We start from the raw sequence: 19007 nt of genomic DNA on the forward strand, positions 1-19007 counted from the left end.
TGGATAAATCTGAGACCAAATAGTGTACCTTTTAAAGACAAACCACAAGCACGCCCATGCTTTACTACCAGACTGAAATGTATATATATGCCAAGATCTGACTCAAACAGCTGCACTTGGGAGTTCTCATAGTTCAGACGTCAAGGGCCATTATCATGATTTAGCTTGGCAGCTTTGTAGTTACGTGACAACAAACCTAGTTAAGGTTGAGGGAGAGGGAAAGAAAAGAGGGAAATATTACCTAGAAATGGACAATAATCCATCCTCATTTGCTATAATTCCCAACTCAACGCAACTTTAGCCCAATGTTCATGTTTTACTCCATAGGCCATTTACTGAAAACCTCAGCATCCGCATATGCTTCCCTGTTAGGATAAAATCATTATCCATAACAACAAATCCCCTCAAGAAAACAATCACAAAGGAAAGTTGAATTATGTCATCAAGTTCCCTTAAAAAAAAAACAAAAAAAAAAACAACTTCCACTTTTAGGAAAAACTGAAGAGCTGCTGTCAAGTGTTCTCAACTATTTATTATGTGTTCACATTAAAGGAGGTCTTGGCTTTTAACAAACACAAAGCCAAATAAAGAAGTGGAAAACATGAGAAGACAGTATGAGAATGTGATGTGATGCGTTCAGTTATTTGTGCCTTCACACAGTATTTTTAGGGAGGGGAAGAGAAAGGAGAAAGAGAAAAGCAAAATACTTTCAAAAGTGAGCAAATTTTTGGATTTTCAAAGGCAGTGCTCCTGCAGCCAGCGACCCCTCCCTGTAATCCCCACCAATAAGCGTCCCTCAGGCTTTAAGGTGAACAGACACGCACATACACAAAACTGGACTTCTTTAGAACCCATTTTTGCTCTCGATTGCTGGCGAACACACGTGCACTACTGTGAGAGCACAAACTGCAAGGAAGCCTTCCACAAATGAACATAAATCAAATTAAATGCAGCACAATACATTACAGCTGGGCCATTTCAAACATGTCCAGGAAGAGCTGCTGATGTCGATCCAGTTGCTGTCCGGAGTCTGGGCCAACAGCTGTCTGCCATACCCGACCAAACAGCACCGCCGGCAGGGGAGGTAAAGCACCATGTTCCCCTCTCTGGGATTTTTTGTTTTTTGTTTTTTTTGGTCTTGGAACTCCAACCAAGCACAACAAGGCCTACTGCTCTCAGCAGCAGATGTGGAACAAGGGAATGAAGAATGTTGGAGAGCGGAAAAAGGGAAGAAGGGATAGGGTGTGCACATTGAATAAAGAACAACTAAGTTGCTGAGGGACCCAAGTTTTCAAAGCCAGGGTGGCTAATCAATTCTGCGAAGAGATCTTCAGCTGATTCCTTTTTCCTTTCTTCTCATCAGTGGTATTTACATTTAATTTTTCTATCAGGTACAATCTTTATCGTAATTTTTATTTGCAACTGCAATCTGATTTATTTGCTCGATAGCATAAAATGGTTAACTAATTTTTGAAAACCATCACGTTAGACTGTCAACAACAGGTTGACAAGTTGACAAATCTTTGAACTGGAGATTTCTATTGCATACAATCCTAATAAGACTCTGATGTTTGTTGTAACAAAACAAAGTTCAGAGTTTACGTAAAAAAAAATTGTAAGACAACAGGCAGATCAACACTTACATCTTCTGGCTGCAAACAGCGAGGAAAAATGCTAAGTTAAAAATACAAGAGCGTTCTCTGGAGCACTTGGCCACTTTATCCCACTTTCTAAATATACTTCTATTCGTGCTGTGAAGTATTTCATCACAAAGCAACGGAAAAAATGATTTAATGTTGCAAGAATGTATTTCCTGGAGGAAGGAGCCATTACACGGCCAAATGCTTTGGGTTTGTTCAAGTACTTTCAATGTCTCAGATTTGATACAATATTAATTAACCAACTAAAAGACAGAGAAAGCAGAGGCTGTAAAGTACTAGTGGAACTCTGGTTCCGGTAATAGTTACTGTTCAGCGACAATGCTCCAATCAAACAGATCCAGGTGGATTTTTAGCAATGCGAATGACAAACAGAAAAGCTTTGAGATCTCAGGTTCTGTAGCAGGCTGGGCTAAAAGGAGTTCTTAAAGAGACATAGAAAGGAATAATAGTATATCATAAGTAGTTGTTAGAATCACATATTACTTGTAATGTACTAATATAAACTACTTGGCAAAATTTCTGATTGGCAATAATTAGCTTAAATGAACATGAAATTCTAATCGGTTCTACTTTGTGAATGTTGGGACGGTGTGGCTGACCTGAGAGTTGGAGCACTTGACGTGGAGAGGCTGCAGGTCAACATGGAGACAGACCACAAAGGAGGGTCGTTCCTCCGAGCTGCCCTGCAGCTTAGATGTGACGGCCAGTGTGGAGGTGCATCCCATGGGCTCCAACAGGCTAAGACTCTGCTGCTTTCCCAACAATGTGTAAACACTGAACTGACCCAGGCTTATGGTCCATGGGAAGGCATCACCTAGGGAACAAGGATACAGTCATAAACATGTTGGAAAGGAAGAAAAATAAACTAAGAGTAGCAGTTTGCACTTTATAGTATAGTCTGAAGAAAATGTTAACCAGATATAAGAGCAATGCTGATTACTCACAAATGCAAAGCCCTTAATAATCACCTGATTGGTCCGTATATTCCTAACAGAGCACTTTGCTCTCAGATTGCAGGTTTATGCTGGTTCTTAGAGCTTCTAAAGGGAGAATGGGAATGGGATCCTTTAGTTCTCAGACTCCCAGTTTTAGTCCATGAGGCAGACACCCGGTCTACTTCTACAACCAGGCTTAAAACGTTCCTTTTCCTCTCCACTGTCTTCGCATTCTCATCCAGAATTCAATGTACCTATGCAAGCCATTTTTCTGAATTTGGTAGCGGCACTAATGGCTACATTTCATTCTTCAGTCACTTCAACTGTACTTTAAGTACAAGTTAAAAAGAGGATACAATTAACAGAATCTGCCATCAGCAATATAAATCTAAACAAGTTCAGTCATTATGGTGGTTCATGAAGTTCCTAAGAAATAATTCTGTCTTTAAGTTGCTGCTTTTTCTGTAAAGCATACAGTTTGTATCTATCTTTAAGAGCCACAGATTAATTTCTTTTAATATCAGGCTGTTGGTTCTAAAAACTGGAACCAACAGTCTGAAAACAGTTTTTACCCATCAGCCATCACTATGCTGAATGCAACTAGGTGGTCAATTACCTCGTCTACTTTTATGTCTATTGTAGTTTTCAGTTAACCTCTTAAGTGCAATGTAAGTAATCAATGAGGTTCTTTTTTTAAACGAGACGTTTTATATGGAGAACTGCACCCAGACTGCATTACTACAATGATAATAAAGTTTCTATTCTATTCTGCATAGACAGGGTCATTCTGAATGCTGTAATAAACAGCAACATAAACAGAAAACATATCTAGAAATAGACATATGTGCTCAGTAAACATCAATTTATTAGTATTAAAAAAAGATGTGTTGAGTTATTTTTAACTTAAACATCTAGAAAAAAAAGCTGCTGCTTTTGTGAGAAGTGCCTCTGAGGTTCTATAAGTTGAGAGACAATAATTAGATAATGTCCTACATCTAAATTTTTAATTTTTACTATTCCATATATTCTGTGGTCCAAAAGGGAGGATTTCACAGACTAGATAAGCAAGTCATTTTTGCAGCGAACCAGATGAGGCAACTAATGTTGCCATTTTTCTTTTCTTATCCTGACATTTAAAGCTGATGTCACTGAAAGGTTGAGGAGGAAAGAAGCCCCTTCTTTTTTCTTCCTCTGCTAAAGAGAGAAAAAAACTCAGCTCAACTGTGTTAAGTGTTGCTTCTGTCAACCCTCCCAGGTGCACACACCACATGTGTGAGATCTGTCTCTCAAAGGCACTCTCCTTAAGTTTGTTTGTCTTTTGTCACAGTAAATGAGTGGTAGAAGGTCAAAGGTCTCCTCAGTGTTGAAAAAGCCATAATGATGATGAATTCACATTATATAGCCTACCACTATTAAGTTATTATTCAATGTAATTATCAATAACAATAATTCTTGACACTTTCCCCACCAATAGGAGCTTAGATTTTATGATTTCATTTTTAAAAACACACAGTGTGTACCTCTCACCCATCATTGTTTCTCATTTAACCTTTCAAATTAATCTTCTTGACACTGGGTCACCAGTGGATCTCACGTTGTGCCTGGGAATGTTTTTTTTTGTTTTTTTTTCCAAACATCCATTCAGGTTTAGACGTGATTAGATCAGAACCTACCTTCATCTAAAATGGGCTTTGAGACCACGAAAGGGAGCTCCTGCAGAGGCTCCATGTACTTGTGCCCAGCACTGAGGACGCTTATTTGGGGCAGGCAGACGACCAGAGTTCCGGGCATAGAGGCCTGGTTGTGGTACCAGCTGCGGACGGTACCAGGTATGTCTCCACAGATGATGGTGCTGGGAGAGGGGAGGCTGTCATTAGGCAGGAACACACAGCATGACTGGAGATCCAACTGGAAAAGGGACAAGAAGAAACCCACATTAGGTCATGGCTCCGAAATCAGCAGCGTTGGACCTTTCTAAAGAACATTAGTGAACTGTTTTAGTAGTCAGATGGCATCATTAAGGGACTTCCAGAGCACTGAAAAGAAGAAACATTGTGTGCAAGGGATCAGGACCCTTGAATCACAGATTTGGCAATGCATGTGTATTTGAGTGATGCTTTTAATGAACTTAACTTAGTTCACACAGTTTAAGACTGTGCATATTTATTTGTTTCTTTGCCCCTGAGAGAAAAATTTTACTTGACCTTAGCTAAAGAAATATTTGGAGAGTTTTAATGCCCTTTTGAAGCCAATTTGAAATTTCCTTCAAGGGAACTAAACACCATATAGAACTTTAGAGACTTTGGCAGTCAAATCCAGACCTCAAATTATATTTGAAGGAGCAGAGACAAATTCTAGCTGCCCTACGGTCAACGTGTTTTTTGTTCAACAAAATAAAGCTGTTTGGTTGAGGGATTTGATTCAGTAATCAGTATCCAGTAGCCACTGCTCAGCCTTTTTTGAGAATGAGAAGAGGTTTGTCATTCTCTATCATAATGGTGCACCACTGAATTAAAACACCAAATCATATGAATGACCGTTACAGAGCCTTAGGGCAGTTTCAGGCGCAAATGCATGTTCTGTATCCAATTTTATTGCCTTAAAGAGTATTAAAAACATCTAATATCTTTAATAATGTGATGCAAGGTGTAAATATTTCAAGTAATTTGTTAGTGAACTTATGTTCAATGAATAAAGCACCAACAGACTGAAAGAAACAAACAAAACATGTTAAAACATCCTCAAAGGGACTGTGAAGATCAGAGCAACATACAGAGCAGAGGACAGATATAATACATATGGACAGAAAATTACAGGCGCTAATGCTTTTATTATTGCAGTTGGACAAAAACAGAGAAGAGGGCGAAGGGAAAAAGAGAAACTGACATAACTTAGAAAAGTAATCCCATGCTCATGCATTTGAAGTTGCACATAGTTCATTTCAGGGCACAGCTAACATACCACATAAACCAGCAGTAAATAACATATTAAAGTTTCCTAAATGATTTTGCTTCCACAGTATACATGATGGTTGAATAAATCTGTAACCACATGTCATATATGAGAATCAAGCCTAAAAAAATCTCGACCCACAGAAATATATCCTGACTGAGTTTTCATGAAAAAACACAGATGTACTTTTTTTTTTCAGCACATCCTGTATTTCATTTCAGCCTTCGTGACTCAAAATTATTTGATAATGACAAAAAAACCTTCATTGTTTTCTGACTAAGGATTAAAAAAAAAAAAAAAAAGGGTTCTGTAACTCAGTAGTTCTATATTTTAGTGTCTTGTTTAAGTACACAGGTCATGTTTACGGCGAGCTTTATTCACACTGATACCTTATCATTGCCAGAAACCTCTTAAATCCTGTTGGTTGGAACGGCTCTCTTCCAGAAACTGCACAGTAAATGCTCGGCTCAAACAGTTCTTCCAAAAAGTTAAGCTTCATTTGCTACTTGATGGTTTTACCTCCTGCTGGTTCACATAAACGTATTCTGCACTGTCTATTGCTTATGCAGGATCTGCAGAACCCCATTTAGAACATATTCTGTTGTGTCGAATATGTTAGTGTATGCAAAACATCTTGACAAAGGGAAAATGAAGCCAGGCTGTACCTGGATTGAAAGAAACTAACACTATACAACACTGCTAAAATTTCTTTTTTTTTTTTTTTTGAGTATTGTTAGTAAATGTTTTGGAAATACGTATTTGATAAAAACAGTTCTACAGCAATAATGTAACATTTACTGAATGACAGGCACAAATACAATGGAGGCTAAATGTGTAGCTTAGTGTATAGATGAGGCATAAAAAAATAAAATGCCTTAATGTGCCTTAGAAGGTAACGGGAAACAATACAACCAAACCTTCAGTCGGTTGGTTGTATGCTTCTTACATACAACCAAACCGTTTTTGTGTTTTTGTGTTTTTGTGAAATCCAATAAACACCACTGAAGAATTTCCAGATGCTATAATAGACAAAGGCAAACGATTCCAGGACCACTGAGCCAACAGAGCAGGTAAGAAAGGCGGCAGAATGTGAATTTGTAAACTAGGGGTCAAGTGGATTCATTTTTGGACTGGCATAGGAATTTATTTTTTTTAATCAGGATTTGGATTACATTGAGTCAATCTGGAGACCAAATTAAAAAACAAAATAATGATTGTAACCTTTAACTAAAACAGGAGTCAATTGGGTTCCCTGCTAAAGCTGCATCCAACGCAAATAGAGTAACCACAAAGGGTAGTTGTTAACAAGAAGGGATAAAAACAATAACTGCTGAGAAATCCATAAAAATAGTGTCACAGCCAACACTTAACATTGATTTGAACTAATTACTTCAATAGAAGATAAAGTTTAGGAATTTTCAAGCACATTTAAAGAACAATCATAATAATAATCAATAGATGGAAAATGAATCTGAAAATTTATGAAAGAAAAATACTGAAATCTGATTATCCTAGGAAAATAAATTAATATTTGTTCATTTTAGTGGAAAAATGCTGCCAGTAACATGTCGCATGGTTGTTATGGCATGTTTTCCTCCATATCTAAGCCTGTCGCAATAAGCACTAAATCAGTTAATTGAATTATAAATCAAACAAACTTGAAAAATTACATTTGAATGATTGTTTTCTGGTGTCTCTTTAGGTCACAACAATAAGTTTCAGTCTGGTGCATTGGTCTCAACTATCTCCTTTTCTGAAGAACAGACATGTTTACAGAGATTTCTGTTTCCATTTTATTTGGTGTTTCACTAGTTGTTTGGATATTTAAAATGTCTTCTAGTTCCAGGGTTAAATGTTCTTTAAATTCAAATCTATTGATTTCTGACAGGGCATAATTGCACTAATATGTCATTACCATTATATCCCTTGAAAACTGTCTCAAAACAAAAGTATCATTGTTTAATTCAATAACTTCTGGAACAATTTATCATCCAGCAAAATTTGTCATCATGACAGGCTTATCCACACCTATTGTTTTCTATGTAGGGCAAGAAGAATTTGTTAAATAAAAATTAAACTAATATTTGCTCTGCCAACAGATTCTCCAACCTGAGCAATGGATCTCTGCAGCTCCAGAGTTGTAATGGTTTGTCAAATTTCTAATTAGTTTCTCATTAAAGAATAGAAGCTAAAGACTTGAAATATTGTTTATGACCCAACCAAGATTTAAACCTTCTCCACAGCTTCATCTCTGTCCCGTCTGGTTTGTTTGCGCTTGTATTGTGACAAAATATGAAAAGGTTCATAAGATCCAAATACGTCAAGGTATTTTAAGTTACATAACCAAATAGATTTGTATTTGTATTGAGACAGAAATCCAGAAGGCATCTATGGTTAGTGATGTTGCTTCCTCAAGTTTAATATACCATTACTTATTTAAGAGCAAAAAGCCCCCCAGCACATTTTAATTTTTTTAAGTCCTTAAGTTACTGTTTTACTGTATCACTATAAACTCCTAGAATCATGAAGCTTTCACAATACTTATCCTCTACTACGGGAGACACATTCTGAGTACCCAAGTAAAAAAATAAGACTGGCAGGAAAGGGGCGCACCAGTTCCGTCAGCAGAACCGTGCTGACAGATCCAGGAAAAAAAAAGAAAAACAGTCTAAGTTCAGAAACGGTCCATTATTTGTTTTGACCACTGCCAAAATAAATGACAGCTTCTCTTTTCCTTCACTAATTTCAGATTTGTCATTTCTTCCATATCTCTGCCCGCTTTAGCCACTCACAGATGTAGAGGAGTCGGAGTCTCCATCTGTACACATCTTGTGACCAGAGCAAAATGAGGCAAAATGAGGATAGAAGGGAGAAGATGGAACGAGGACAAATAAAGAAAAGTGTGAGGAGGTGAACAATAGAGCGCAAAAGCTGATGTAGATTTTATTTTGTTAAACAACATTGAATAACAGAATATAAGGGTTTTTTTTCCCTTGAAAAACAACAACATGCAATTGCAATACTACAGCTGAAAATTAGATTTTTATACAGAAGTTCTCTTGTCAAGTAAGCCTGTTTATTGTGAAACCTTGGGTGATCTTCAACGGTAGCTTTAATGTGACTGACAGATCACCTGAGTGTTAAAGAACATCTTTTTCCAGTTAAGACTCCTCATTAAAGAAAAGTCCAGTCCATTAACAGGTACAATAAAATCAAGTGGTTCAAGCTTTTATTACATCTTGTATTATTGTAATGCTATGCATGTTGGTGTTGATAAATCATCTATTTAGTGGCTGCTGGCTGCACAAAGTACCGCTGCACACCTTCTGACAAGAACTAAACACTGTGATCACATCACACCAGCCGCCCTGCACTGGCCCTGCATTTCAGTATCCAGTATCAAGATTTTATCGCTTGTTTTAAAGAGTGTTAATGATATGGCGCCATCATATTGGTCTGAGCTGTTTGCCACTCCCAAATATAGAGGTGACCGAGAGGAACAACCTGCTTTTATATATTCGAGCTACACAGACTGTTAATCATTTTAAGGTTTGGAAAAACTTACTTCTACACTGGCTTTTAGATCAAGTTGATTTGCTTTTTTTTTCTTGGCTTTTACTGTGCTAATTATTGTATTACTTTGTCTTGTTTCATTCAGTATCTTAATGTTTTATTCTACTTTATTTACCTGTGTGCACCACTTGTGATTTCTCAGCTTTGGTAAATTATTGTTGTTTCTAAATGTGCTATAGAAAAAGAGTTTGGTTCGACTTGGAGGAGCATGGGTGTTCCCCACCCTTACTTGTTGCTGATTATTGCTGGAGAAAACTCCAGAAAACCTCAAGAGTGTGTTTCTAATCTTTAAAATCCTGTTAATGAGAAGTCAGAGAAAAACTTTGGCAGTTTTGAAAGTGTAACGATAACACTTTATTTGAAGGGGTGTGCATAAGACTGACATGACACTGTCATTAACATAACACCTGTCATGAACATAAGGAAGTCTTCATGAATGTTTATGACAGTTGTCATGAAGTGTCATTCGGTAAATAATGACACTTTTAATGCAAAGTTGCTCTAAAAGTTGCATTAAAAGTCCATTAAAAGTGCCAACTTTGCATGATTTTGTAAATTATGATAATTTAATGCAAAGTTGTCTTTTTTAATGGACTTTCAATGCAACTTTTAGAGCAACTTTGGATTAAAAGTGTCATTATTTACCGAATGACACTTCATGACAACTGTCATAAACACTCAAAGACTTCTTCATGTTCATGACAGATGTTATGTCAGTCTTATGCACACCCCTTCAAATAAAGTGTTACCAATGTAACTTTTTTTGGTATCTTGCAAAGAATAACCAACCCTGCCAGTTCCTACTGTGTTTAATAGCTCTGTAATTAGCAAACGCAGTAGTGAAAGAACGTAGTATAATAATTTTTGCCTCCCATTACTGACAGATATCCTACATTCACAATGGTTAGTGTTTCTGACTTCTGAAGACACATTTGATCCAGGTTGATATATCAGAATATATCGGTTGGAATTTGTGGCATTTAATTGTGTTTACTAATTTTTACCCATATTAGGACAATAGAAATGTATTTTCTGTAATAGCAGACTTAGTAGAAATAGACTTTTTCCAATACAGCAAAAGGAAAAAAATGAAAATGAATTTAAAAATAGAAATGGGCACAAAAAAACATCTGAAAGCCCAAAGTATAATTGTAGTAAGGAAAATATATTACATAAGTTTAACCTCTGATGTGTTCGGGTCAATGTGGAATAAAAACAGCAGCACAAACTGACAGAGAGTTGGACATGGCTCAGGCACAACAATATTAATACCGAACAGAGTACTGCAGCTGTTTGGAAGTATAGGTGGAGTTTATGTTTCAAAAAGCAGTGTATTTTCAACTTTTGTTAAAAGATGGTAGATGGTACGAACCACGATCTAAACACATACTAATATAGATTTGGTATTGACTCTTTAGATGGCTTTAAATCCAGATGAACAGTTGTGCTCAAAGGCTATCTTTGTAATTCTACAATTTTGGAGGGGAAAAGACGAGTCAAAGAAACATGATTTTTCATTCTTTTTATCCAATGACATCATGTCCTGTTGAAGTGAAACAAAATCTTTAAACATAACAAATTGTCTTAACTGTCAGCTGGGACATGTACCTCAGTTTCCAAGTTTAATGACCGAATCCATTAAGGAAAAAAAAACCCCACAAAACATTGATTGACAATGTGACCATGTTTCGAGTTTATGTTCAGGAGCAGGGTGTATCTAGCACCATATTTTACTAATACACTTGTGGAAAAAATGACCGTCTTTCTGTTTTGACAGAAAATAGAAAAAATCATTTTAAAAAATGACTGAAGTAACCAACCCCTCGCGAGGCTGCACATGCTTTATTTTAACTGTAACAACATGCTCAAATGACATGCATACTCATTAACAAGACTATACACACACATACATCATGTCTGCTCGCATGCTCAAATTATATTCATACAAAAACTGAACACACGCACAGATCCAGATCAAATGTCCTCCTAAAAACAATCTAAAGTCATTTCATTAAAAAGAGAGCCCATTATGGAAAAATAGAGTTGAAGAAAACAAGAGAGTAAAATGTAAACCCTCTTGGCCACAAACTAATACACCTGAATCCTATTCCTGGCACCTGCAGCAGATTTGACTCTAGGAAAGAAAACGTAGTTCTGTACAATGAGCTTATTTGTGATCATTTTCCAGAAATGACACACTTTTATTAAAACTATGTTGGTTTCTACAGATTTTAAAGACAAGGCAAGTTTATTTAGAGTCATTCATATGCAAGGTAATCAAAAGTGCTTTGTGTCCCTTATCAAAGGAAACAAAAAGTCATACATCAATTTTTTGAGCATAATATAAAGTAGAACCAATAATCATGTTTTCAAGGTGTTTCTTCCAGAGGAGCATGGAAATTAAATGCTGCTTCACCTTGTTTTATTCAGTATTCAGTTATCACACTTGACAAGCAACTCAAAAAAAGTATTTAGGTCCAAGACTTTATATAACAGCAGGCTTTAAAAATATGTTCTTTAAGAAAAGAATGTACCTAGAATATTTAAGAAGGTCCACCGTACATGATGCTGGGGAAAGCCCTAGACTGACAGCCTGTTTAGTTATCAGGTGGTCTTGTGTACTAAGTTCTTACTTATAGGACTGTTAAAAGAACAAGGTCAGCTTATCTTTAGATCTACTATATTCTGAATCAGGAAACCAGGTTCTTTTAGGAATAAATACAATCCTCTAGAAGAAACTCAAACTCAACTCAAACATTGAGAGCCTGAAGCTTAAAATATCCATGTGGAGAATAATTTGTAAATACAATAAGATGACGGCTTTTGTCAGTTTCATCTCAGTCACCTCTAATCTGATCGTGACTGTTCAAAATATGTATTTTTTTTTTTTTTTTGGTGAAAAGTTCTGCGCATTTTTTTGTTCTTGATCACCTCTTTGACCACCAGACAATGTTCAGAACATAGGCCTGTGTTAACCCTGTTTGAAATAGTAGAACTTTAATACCCTCACAACCCATGCCTTGCTTTCAACTTTTCTACATAGGATTCACGCGTCTTGTGTGCGGTTGTTCCTGTGAGTATATGTGGTGCAGGTTCTAATAGAGAGAAGGCTGAGAGCCAAACACAGTTAGGCTTTAAAAAGCCATGTGGAAAAGGCCTATGTAACCACAGGAGGCCCTTATGCCTTACAACTGAAAGACAGAGCAGTGAGTTAGACTGAAGATAACTTGTCAACTCGGAGGACTCATAAATGTCGTTATTTTCAGCTCTTCATTGTAGGAAATACATCTTAGTTAATGTTTCAGATCTCATTGGATTTATTATATGAAAAATATACAGACTTACCTTGTGAAAATGAATATGAATAAAGATAGTGATGCATCTTCTAGTGATTTTTCTGAAGGTCTGACCTGCCAATAATATTTTTAGGTAATTAAAAATGTATCCTAAAGAACCATAATTACCAAAGTTTATAATATTTTTAATCTTACCATCCAATTGTGAGCAGTGTGTGTAAAAATTTATACAAAACAATTTTAAACTAACTTTAGCATCTTTTATTAGCATTCAGTGTACTCAGTATCAGTTTCACATGTTCCATGACTGACAAAGTCTTTAAAAGTAGTTTCAAGATATCCTTTTTTAAGAACAAATCTGCCCTGGCATATGTAGACAATCAGATTCTCTACATTGTATGCCTAAAATCCCAAAAGACAGGGATTTTTTAAAAACAAGTTTGTAAAGAAATTGTTTCTCTATGGGCAGCTTTTTACACCTATGGTGCTTCCTTTAATTTAACTTTCATCAGATCAGATTTTGTTCTATACTTAGTAGAAATTGCTTTAGCAGGACAGATGTACAATATCATCTAACTTGACCTAAGCTTCACCATACGTGTGACATTTTTTTTCTGTGGCAGTGTGGATATATCCGCTGTTAGGCTGATTGTTTTCACATCTCAGTGGGGAAGAGAAACTTGGATGCCCCAGCTCTGTGCAGACCTTAGCAGCTCGTGAACTCTGGAGGTCAAGATCAGGTCTCTGTACATAGTCTACACGACTTGTAAAAGACACATTTTCTCTCATTCCCCCCCCTACACACAATGAGCAAGTCATGACACACAGGAAATCGCCAGGAGATAGAGGATCGGAAATTAGAAACACCCTCCCAGTATCCCCAGTGAAAACATTTGCAACTCTCGAGCACAAAAACCTCAGCAGAGGGATCGGCAGCAAACGGAAAACACATCCCTTTGTTTTACAAACCCGATACCTCTCCAAATGTAATCTTCCTGTCTATGCACCAGACAGGACACTGTGTTTCCGAAGTAGACGGTCGGATGAATGGAAGGTCCACAAACCAGCCCCCACATTCAGCACACCCACTGGTGACCTTATGCTCCCTTTTATTCCTCCCCCCGTATCTTCCTGAGTTTTCTGCTTCATCCAAAAGCGCATTTGGAATTGAGGGGTGCAGTGTAAACAGTGTATTCCTGTAAATTGCCATGATTAATGTGTGTATCTGAAGATGACACCATTCAGATGTGTGTTTTGCGGCAAACATGTGTACACAACGTTCTGGTTATGACCTCATAATTTAGCCATCTACCTCGATGTCCACGGGAAAAAAGCCTTTAAGCATGATGCGTCTTGACAACAGATAAGCTCGATCTCACCCACCACGTCACCGCAAGCAATAAGCTCGTGGCCTGGCACTGCAGCACGGCGAGGCAGCCAGCCATCCCTGTGGCCCTGCATTCCTCTTTTCTAACACTGCTTACAGAAGCTGACAAGTTCTGGAGGTCTCCCTGGCCGAGGTGGAAATCTGCAAAAATAAACGCTTTAGGTGACATGAAGGCTTTGTTTGTTTCTGCTGGCCCGGCTGTTTGTGTTAGCGCGGTGGGTTAATTGCAACTTTGATCGCTGCGTTTATTGATCCAACAGTGGCCTTAGGAGTGCGGCTGGCCAGGCCTGCTTCACCTACTCCCACCGCCTTATCCCAAACAATCCCTCCCACCCCCCACCACCACCACCAACACCACCACCATCCTAGCTTGGTGAGCCAATACAGATGGGGTCTAATGGGGTGACCACACCAAACAAAGCCTGAGAATGCACTTGAAGAGGGTGGTCATGACTGGAAGGTCTCCGAGGTAAAAAAAAGAAAAAGCTGGTGTTCAGTTGAGCAGGACCAAGAATTTATAAGATGGAATCTCTTCGCTGAGAAAGGCAGACCGTTAACTGAGAGTAAGATTGAAAAGGGTGGATAAATCGGACTGGAACTGACAAGCCAGAGTTGAGCTTTCACATGCAAAGCCAGCTGAACTAATGTTTGGCACGATACATATGTATATTAAAAAAAAAATCCTGGGCTGGCTGGTTTATCTGCAGTAGTGGTATGGCCAGACAATTGTGTCTGGAGCTCACAGAGGAGAGCAAAGGTGGCTGCGATTATGTTACACAGTATGTATTACAGGCCAAATTGGATCAAATGTGATGGACTGCAGATGCAAAAAGGTTTATAGGCTAACTCTGGCGAATTTTCACCACTACTGATTTATGTAGTGTGACTGTATAAAACAGGCCAAACTGGGCTGATCTAAACCCCAACTGATCTTTTTAACCCATGGCTTCCTTTTCTGTCTTGACACGAAGGACAAATGAACTGAAAATTTCACTAAGTCCACAGCTTTAGGTGAAGAGAGTATAAAGTACATGACAATTATCTGTGACCATTTTATAACATCTGAATATTCTAATCAACATTTGACTCTCAATATTAAAAATTGCAGATGGTTTAGGATTCTTTACACTAATGAAAGTCAGGTGTAGGCTGGTAGGCATCAGAGATTCAACATATTTCAGAGTAAAGAGAATGTTGGAAGTATTTTTAGAGCATAGTCTGTAGAAAGGGTCTCATGTTTGTGCTTCTAAAACAGCAGTGAGGTCACCAGTAAATTGACAACGGGAGATGATTGACAGGACTTATAGTCATCAAAACCTGCATTAATACACCCGCTACCATCTGCATCTGTGTATCGTGGATTTCATCATTTTAGCACTAATTACAACTATTGCAGTTTGGCGTATTCATTTTGATTAGGCAATTTCAGATAAGCACAAAAACTAATAGGAAAGCACTTTTCACCTATTGTCTAATTCTCCATTTGTTTATTATCTAACAATTGTTCCTGATTCCAATAAACATATCTTTGGGGGGGGGAAACAACAGGAGAAATTTTGTCAAATACCAACCCCATTTCCTGTTATCCTACTAATCGTCATGTCAACAAGGCAGAAGCCGCATCTAACTAAACCTGCAGTTCTTGGGCCACAAAGAGATTCATAAAGCATATTGACCTGAAGCTGTCCTGAGGTACCAGGCACCCACACTCAGTCTTCCTGAAGCAGATATTTTTGGACAAGCAGATCCAGAAACATCTTCCCAACATGCCCAGATCCAGTCAGATTCAACTCAAGATCTTATTGGCAATCTTGAATCTTTGAGATTGCTGAAATGTATTCTACTGCAAAAACACTGCCTGTCACCAGGAAGAGGCTTACACAATAATTAACATCGATACTGGGTTTGTATATCTAAAGTGATTGAAAACAAATAAGTTTTATGTTTACGCATTTATACAACTGGAAAGTCAATTGAGTGTTATGGCCAATAACAATTGGCTGCAACATTGGTTTAGATACAGTTTATCTTTCCTTTGCGCCCAGGGAACAACAGTCCATAAAAACCTGTAGTTTTGAAGTTGCAGTGGTGTTTCTTTTTTGTCTCAGTCTGGTTCTTGTACCGGTAAAGATCTCTGAGGAAACAGCTGGACTCATCTGGATCATCAGGGTTGATCTGCTTGTCTTTACTCAGACAGGATTTTGCATATTAGTTCATCATTATGTATGCAAATCAGATAAAACATAAAAGTTGTTAAAAGTTGTAACAGACATTTTGTGTTAGAAAATGACTTGATATGTAATTGTAGATCATTTGGAACTTGACAGACAGTTGTAGATCATTTGGAACTTGACAGACAGTGATGTCGGAATGAAAAGACATGAAAAGAAGGGGAAGGTGGAGGATGAAGTAATGTGTCTCCAAAAGGCACACCAGCAGAGGGACAGATCTTTTCATGGAAACCATCTGGCAACTCCAATGTGGGCCACACCAAACCTGAAGTGCACACCATTCTCCATTTGGTCTTGCTTTCTTTCCCCTGCCTTCAAACTGATTTCTGTCCATTTTTCCTTCCTTGCATTCTTCTTTGCTTCCTACCCTCCTCCTTTCCATCACTGTACCTTTTCAACCCCACTGCTTTTTTCCTCTTTTTTTCTCACTCAAAAATATCCTACTCATTAATGCATGGCAGCTGCAGGGAGCAGTGTTACCTCATTTTTCCATGGCAACGGTCTCTCTGTTTCAGCATATCCCATTTCAGTTTTGGTAGCAACGTGTTCCTTTGCCAAAGCTGAACACATTCACGTGTTAAATAGAAGAAATTATTTCAAAATTCTTGAAATAAAATCACCATTCTGTTCAGTTGCAATTATTTTCAGGACCTGGGAGAACATGGGTGTCCATGGGGAGAACGCAGTATGAATGCAGAATGAAAACGGGGAGAGTGGTGCCAAGTAGACGTCTATAATTTGAATGGGCAGCATAGGACCAAAATAAAGTATAGATTCTACCAGTGAACGTACAATAAGTAAAGAATAAAACAACATCTAGTTGCATACATAGTAAGGATGCTAACCAGTTGAGTCCGATGGAAAAGACTCAACAGTTAGCTGTTTTCAGTAACACAGAGGTGTTGAAAATAGGGGAGCACCGATTGCAGTTTTTTGGCCAATTACTGATACCAATTTTTTTTTTTTTGTCTGAAATTTCGCTATAAACATAGCAAGAAAGTTTCAGAGTTGGCTACAGTGGAGTGATTACTGTTGCCAACCTGGAAACATGACCTGCTGGACCAGTCTACCAGCCAAACTTCTCTCACAGCAGAGCAGAACAGGACAGCGGTTGGTTCATAGACCTTTGCCGAAGTTGATACAATCAGTGGATAAGATCAGCTTCACATGCAAGTATCGGCCGATCACCAATCTCCTAAAATTAAGAAAATCAGCACCGATAAATCAGCTGGCCGTTAAATTGGTGCATCCCCAGTTGAAAATAAAGTTAATACAGATGTAGAAAGCTTTTCAAGATAAAACTATTTTCGACTAAAAGTTGAAACATGTTTATTTAATCTGTGTGAGAGTGAGAGAGGAAAACGTTTTCTAAGTGACAGGAAGGCTGGATAGAATACAGGAAAGTTGCTCTGTGATATTCCTTTGAGCTTTCAACCTCTGTTTGTCAGGGAACAAGCTGGACATGTAAACCTTGAAAATCTTTAACCAGCCTCCGGCACCGTTTACACCGAGTCTGATTTCAGTGAAACTAAAACATTTTAGTTGTGAATCCAGCTCTGCACTTATACTTCTCCACTGATTGGAGTGTCTCACACCAACACTTTTTGAAACCAGGTGTCAGAGTAGGAGTGGATGTGTGAAGTACTCTGCATGTGTGAAAGCAAACATGCGCAGAACATACGACTGTGTGGTTTGTTCTACGCATGTTGGACGCAAACCTCATAAACATCACTCATTCCTCCTGACCTCCAAGCTTCCAAATGTTACAAAGAACATTTTATTTTATTTTTATTTTTTTTTTGTCTAACATACAATTTTATGAAGGGAGCATTTGGCAGTAACCAGGACATACCAGACAGACCAAAGGCTTTGGTGCTGAACTTACCAATATTTTTGCTTTATTATTTTGGGAGATTCTCACTGCAGAGATCGACTTTCCCATTATTTCTTACATGTGATTAAATGAAATGGAGCGAAAACACAGACATTCTTTCTTGGGGATCTCTTACACTCAAGAACTTGTGGAATAAAAGCCAACTAACCAGAGCAAGAACATACCAATTTTCAAGCCTGTAATTTGCCACATTAACCTTTGAATGGGTATAGTATAGAATATAAGTACAATTTCAACCAGGTCTCAGTAAAATGCTACACATTGTTAATTCAGAATTTATGGCATCATGACAACACCTCTTGACCCCACTTTTAAACAGAGAAATAATTTTTTTGCAGTTTACATAATCACTATCACATTTCACTATTCTGTTTAATTAGACATATGGTTAGGATAACAAATACTTTGGGTCTACCAGACTGTGCTTCCTTCTGCTGTTTTGTTTCTACAGCTTCTAAAAGAGATGGAGAGGAAGGGCCACACAGTAAAATGAGCACAGTAGCAGTGTGGCCTAAAATCTATTCTGTTTACACTGCACTAAAATAAAAGTAATTGTTTATGTTTTAGATTATCCCAGACCTGTGGAGGCAGCTGTCGGGTTATTAAGTTTGGTTTCCTTCTACTTCTGTGTCAACTCCCAGCTTGTGGTGCAGGGGTCACACATCGGAAGAAGACAAAGAAAAACTGGAGGTAATGGTGATAAGTAGAGGGTTTAGTTGTTTTTGTAAAACTACTGTTAACACTTCAATGCACTAACACGTCAATAAAACTGATTTTGGTGTCTAATTTCAATTCAAACAAGCCATGCTCGTTTCCAAGTTGGACTGACATCCTTACTGGTCCTAGTAAGCAGACATGGACATGAATGCCAATCTAAAAAGGCTATGAAGCTGTGTGTTTGTACATGTTTGCACAAGTTCAATATATTTTACATTTAGTAAAGCTGTTATTTGTTGCCAGTAGGAATAAAAATAGCAAAATATTTACCAGATTTTCTAATATGAAATATGTCCCTTCACATTACATTGTTTGTTAATATTGTATAGCTTAGTGTGATACAAAGCAATGTATTTTTGTT

At 37.8% G+C, this 19007-nt stretch overlaps 1 protein-coding gene across 4 annotated transcripts in view; it reads right to left on the reverse strand.

Moving 5' to 3' along the window:
* Positions 1–19007, reverse strand: part of vps13b (vacuolar protein sorting 13 homolog B) — a 311731-nt gene that overhangs the window by 172253 nt on the left and 120471 nt on the right. For all 4 annotated transcript variants that reach the window (XM_015029616.1, XM_015029614.1, XM_015029612.1 and 1 more), the window contains 2 exons: positions 4270–4504; positions 2261–2475 (listed from right to left, as the gene is read on the reverse strand). In XM_015029616.1, the coding sequence (XP_014885102.1) occupies positions 2261–2475; positions 4270–4504 (450 nt within the window). The remainder of the gene's footprint in view (positions 1–2260; positions 2476–4269; positions 4505–19007) is intronic.

The sequence above is a fragment of the Poecilia latipinna genome, unplaced genomic scaffold (genome assembly GCF_001443285.1).
Source record: "Poecilia latipinna isolate Pla-1442-1.1 unplaced genomic scaffold, P_latipinna-1.0 Scaffold158, whole genome shotgun sequence".
NCBI classification, from domain to species: Eukaryota; Metazoa; Chordata; class Actinopteri; order Cyprinodontiformes; family Poeciliidae; genus Poecilia; species Poecilia latipinna.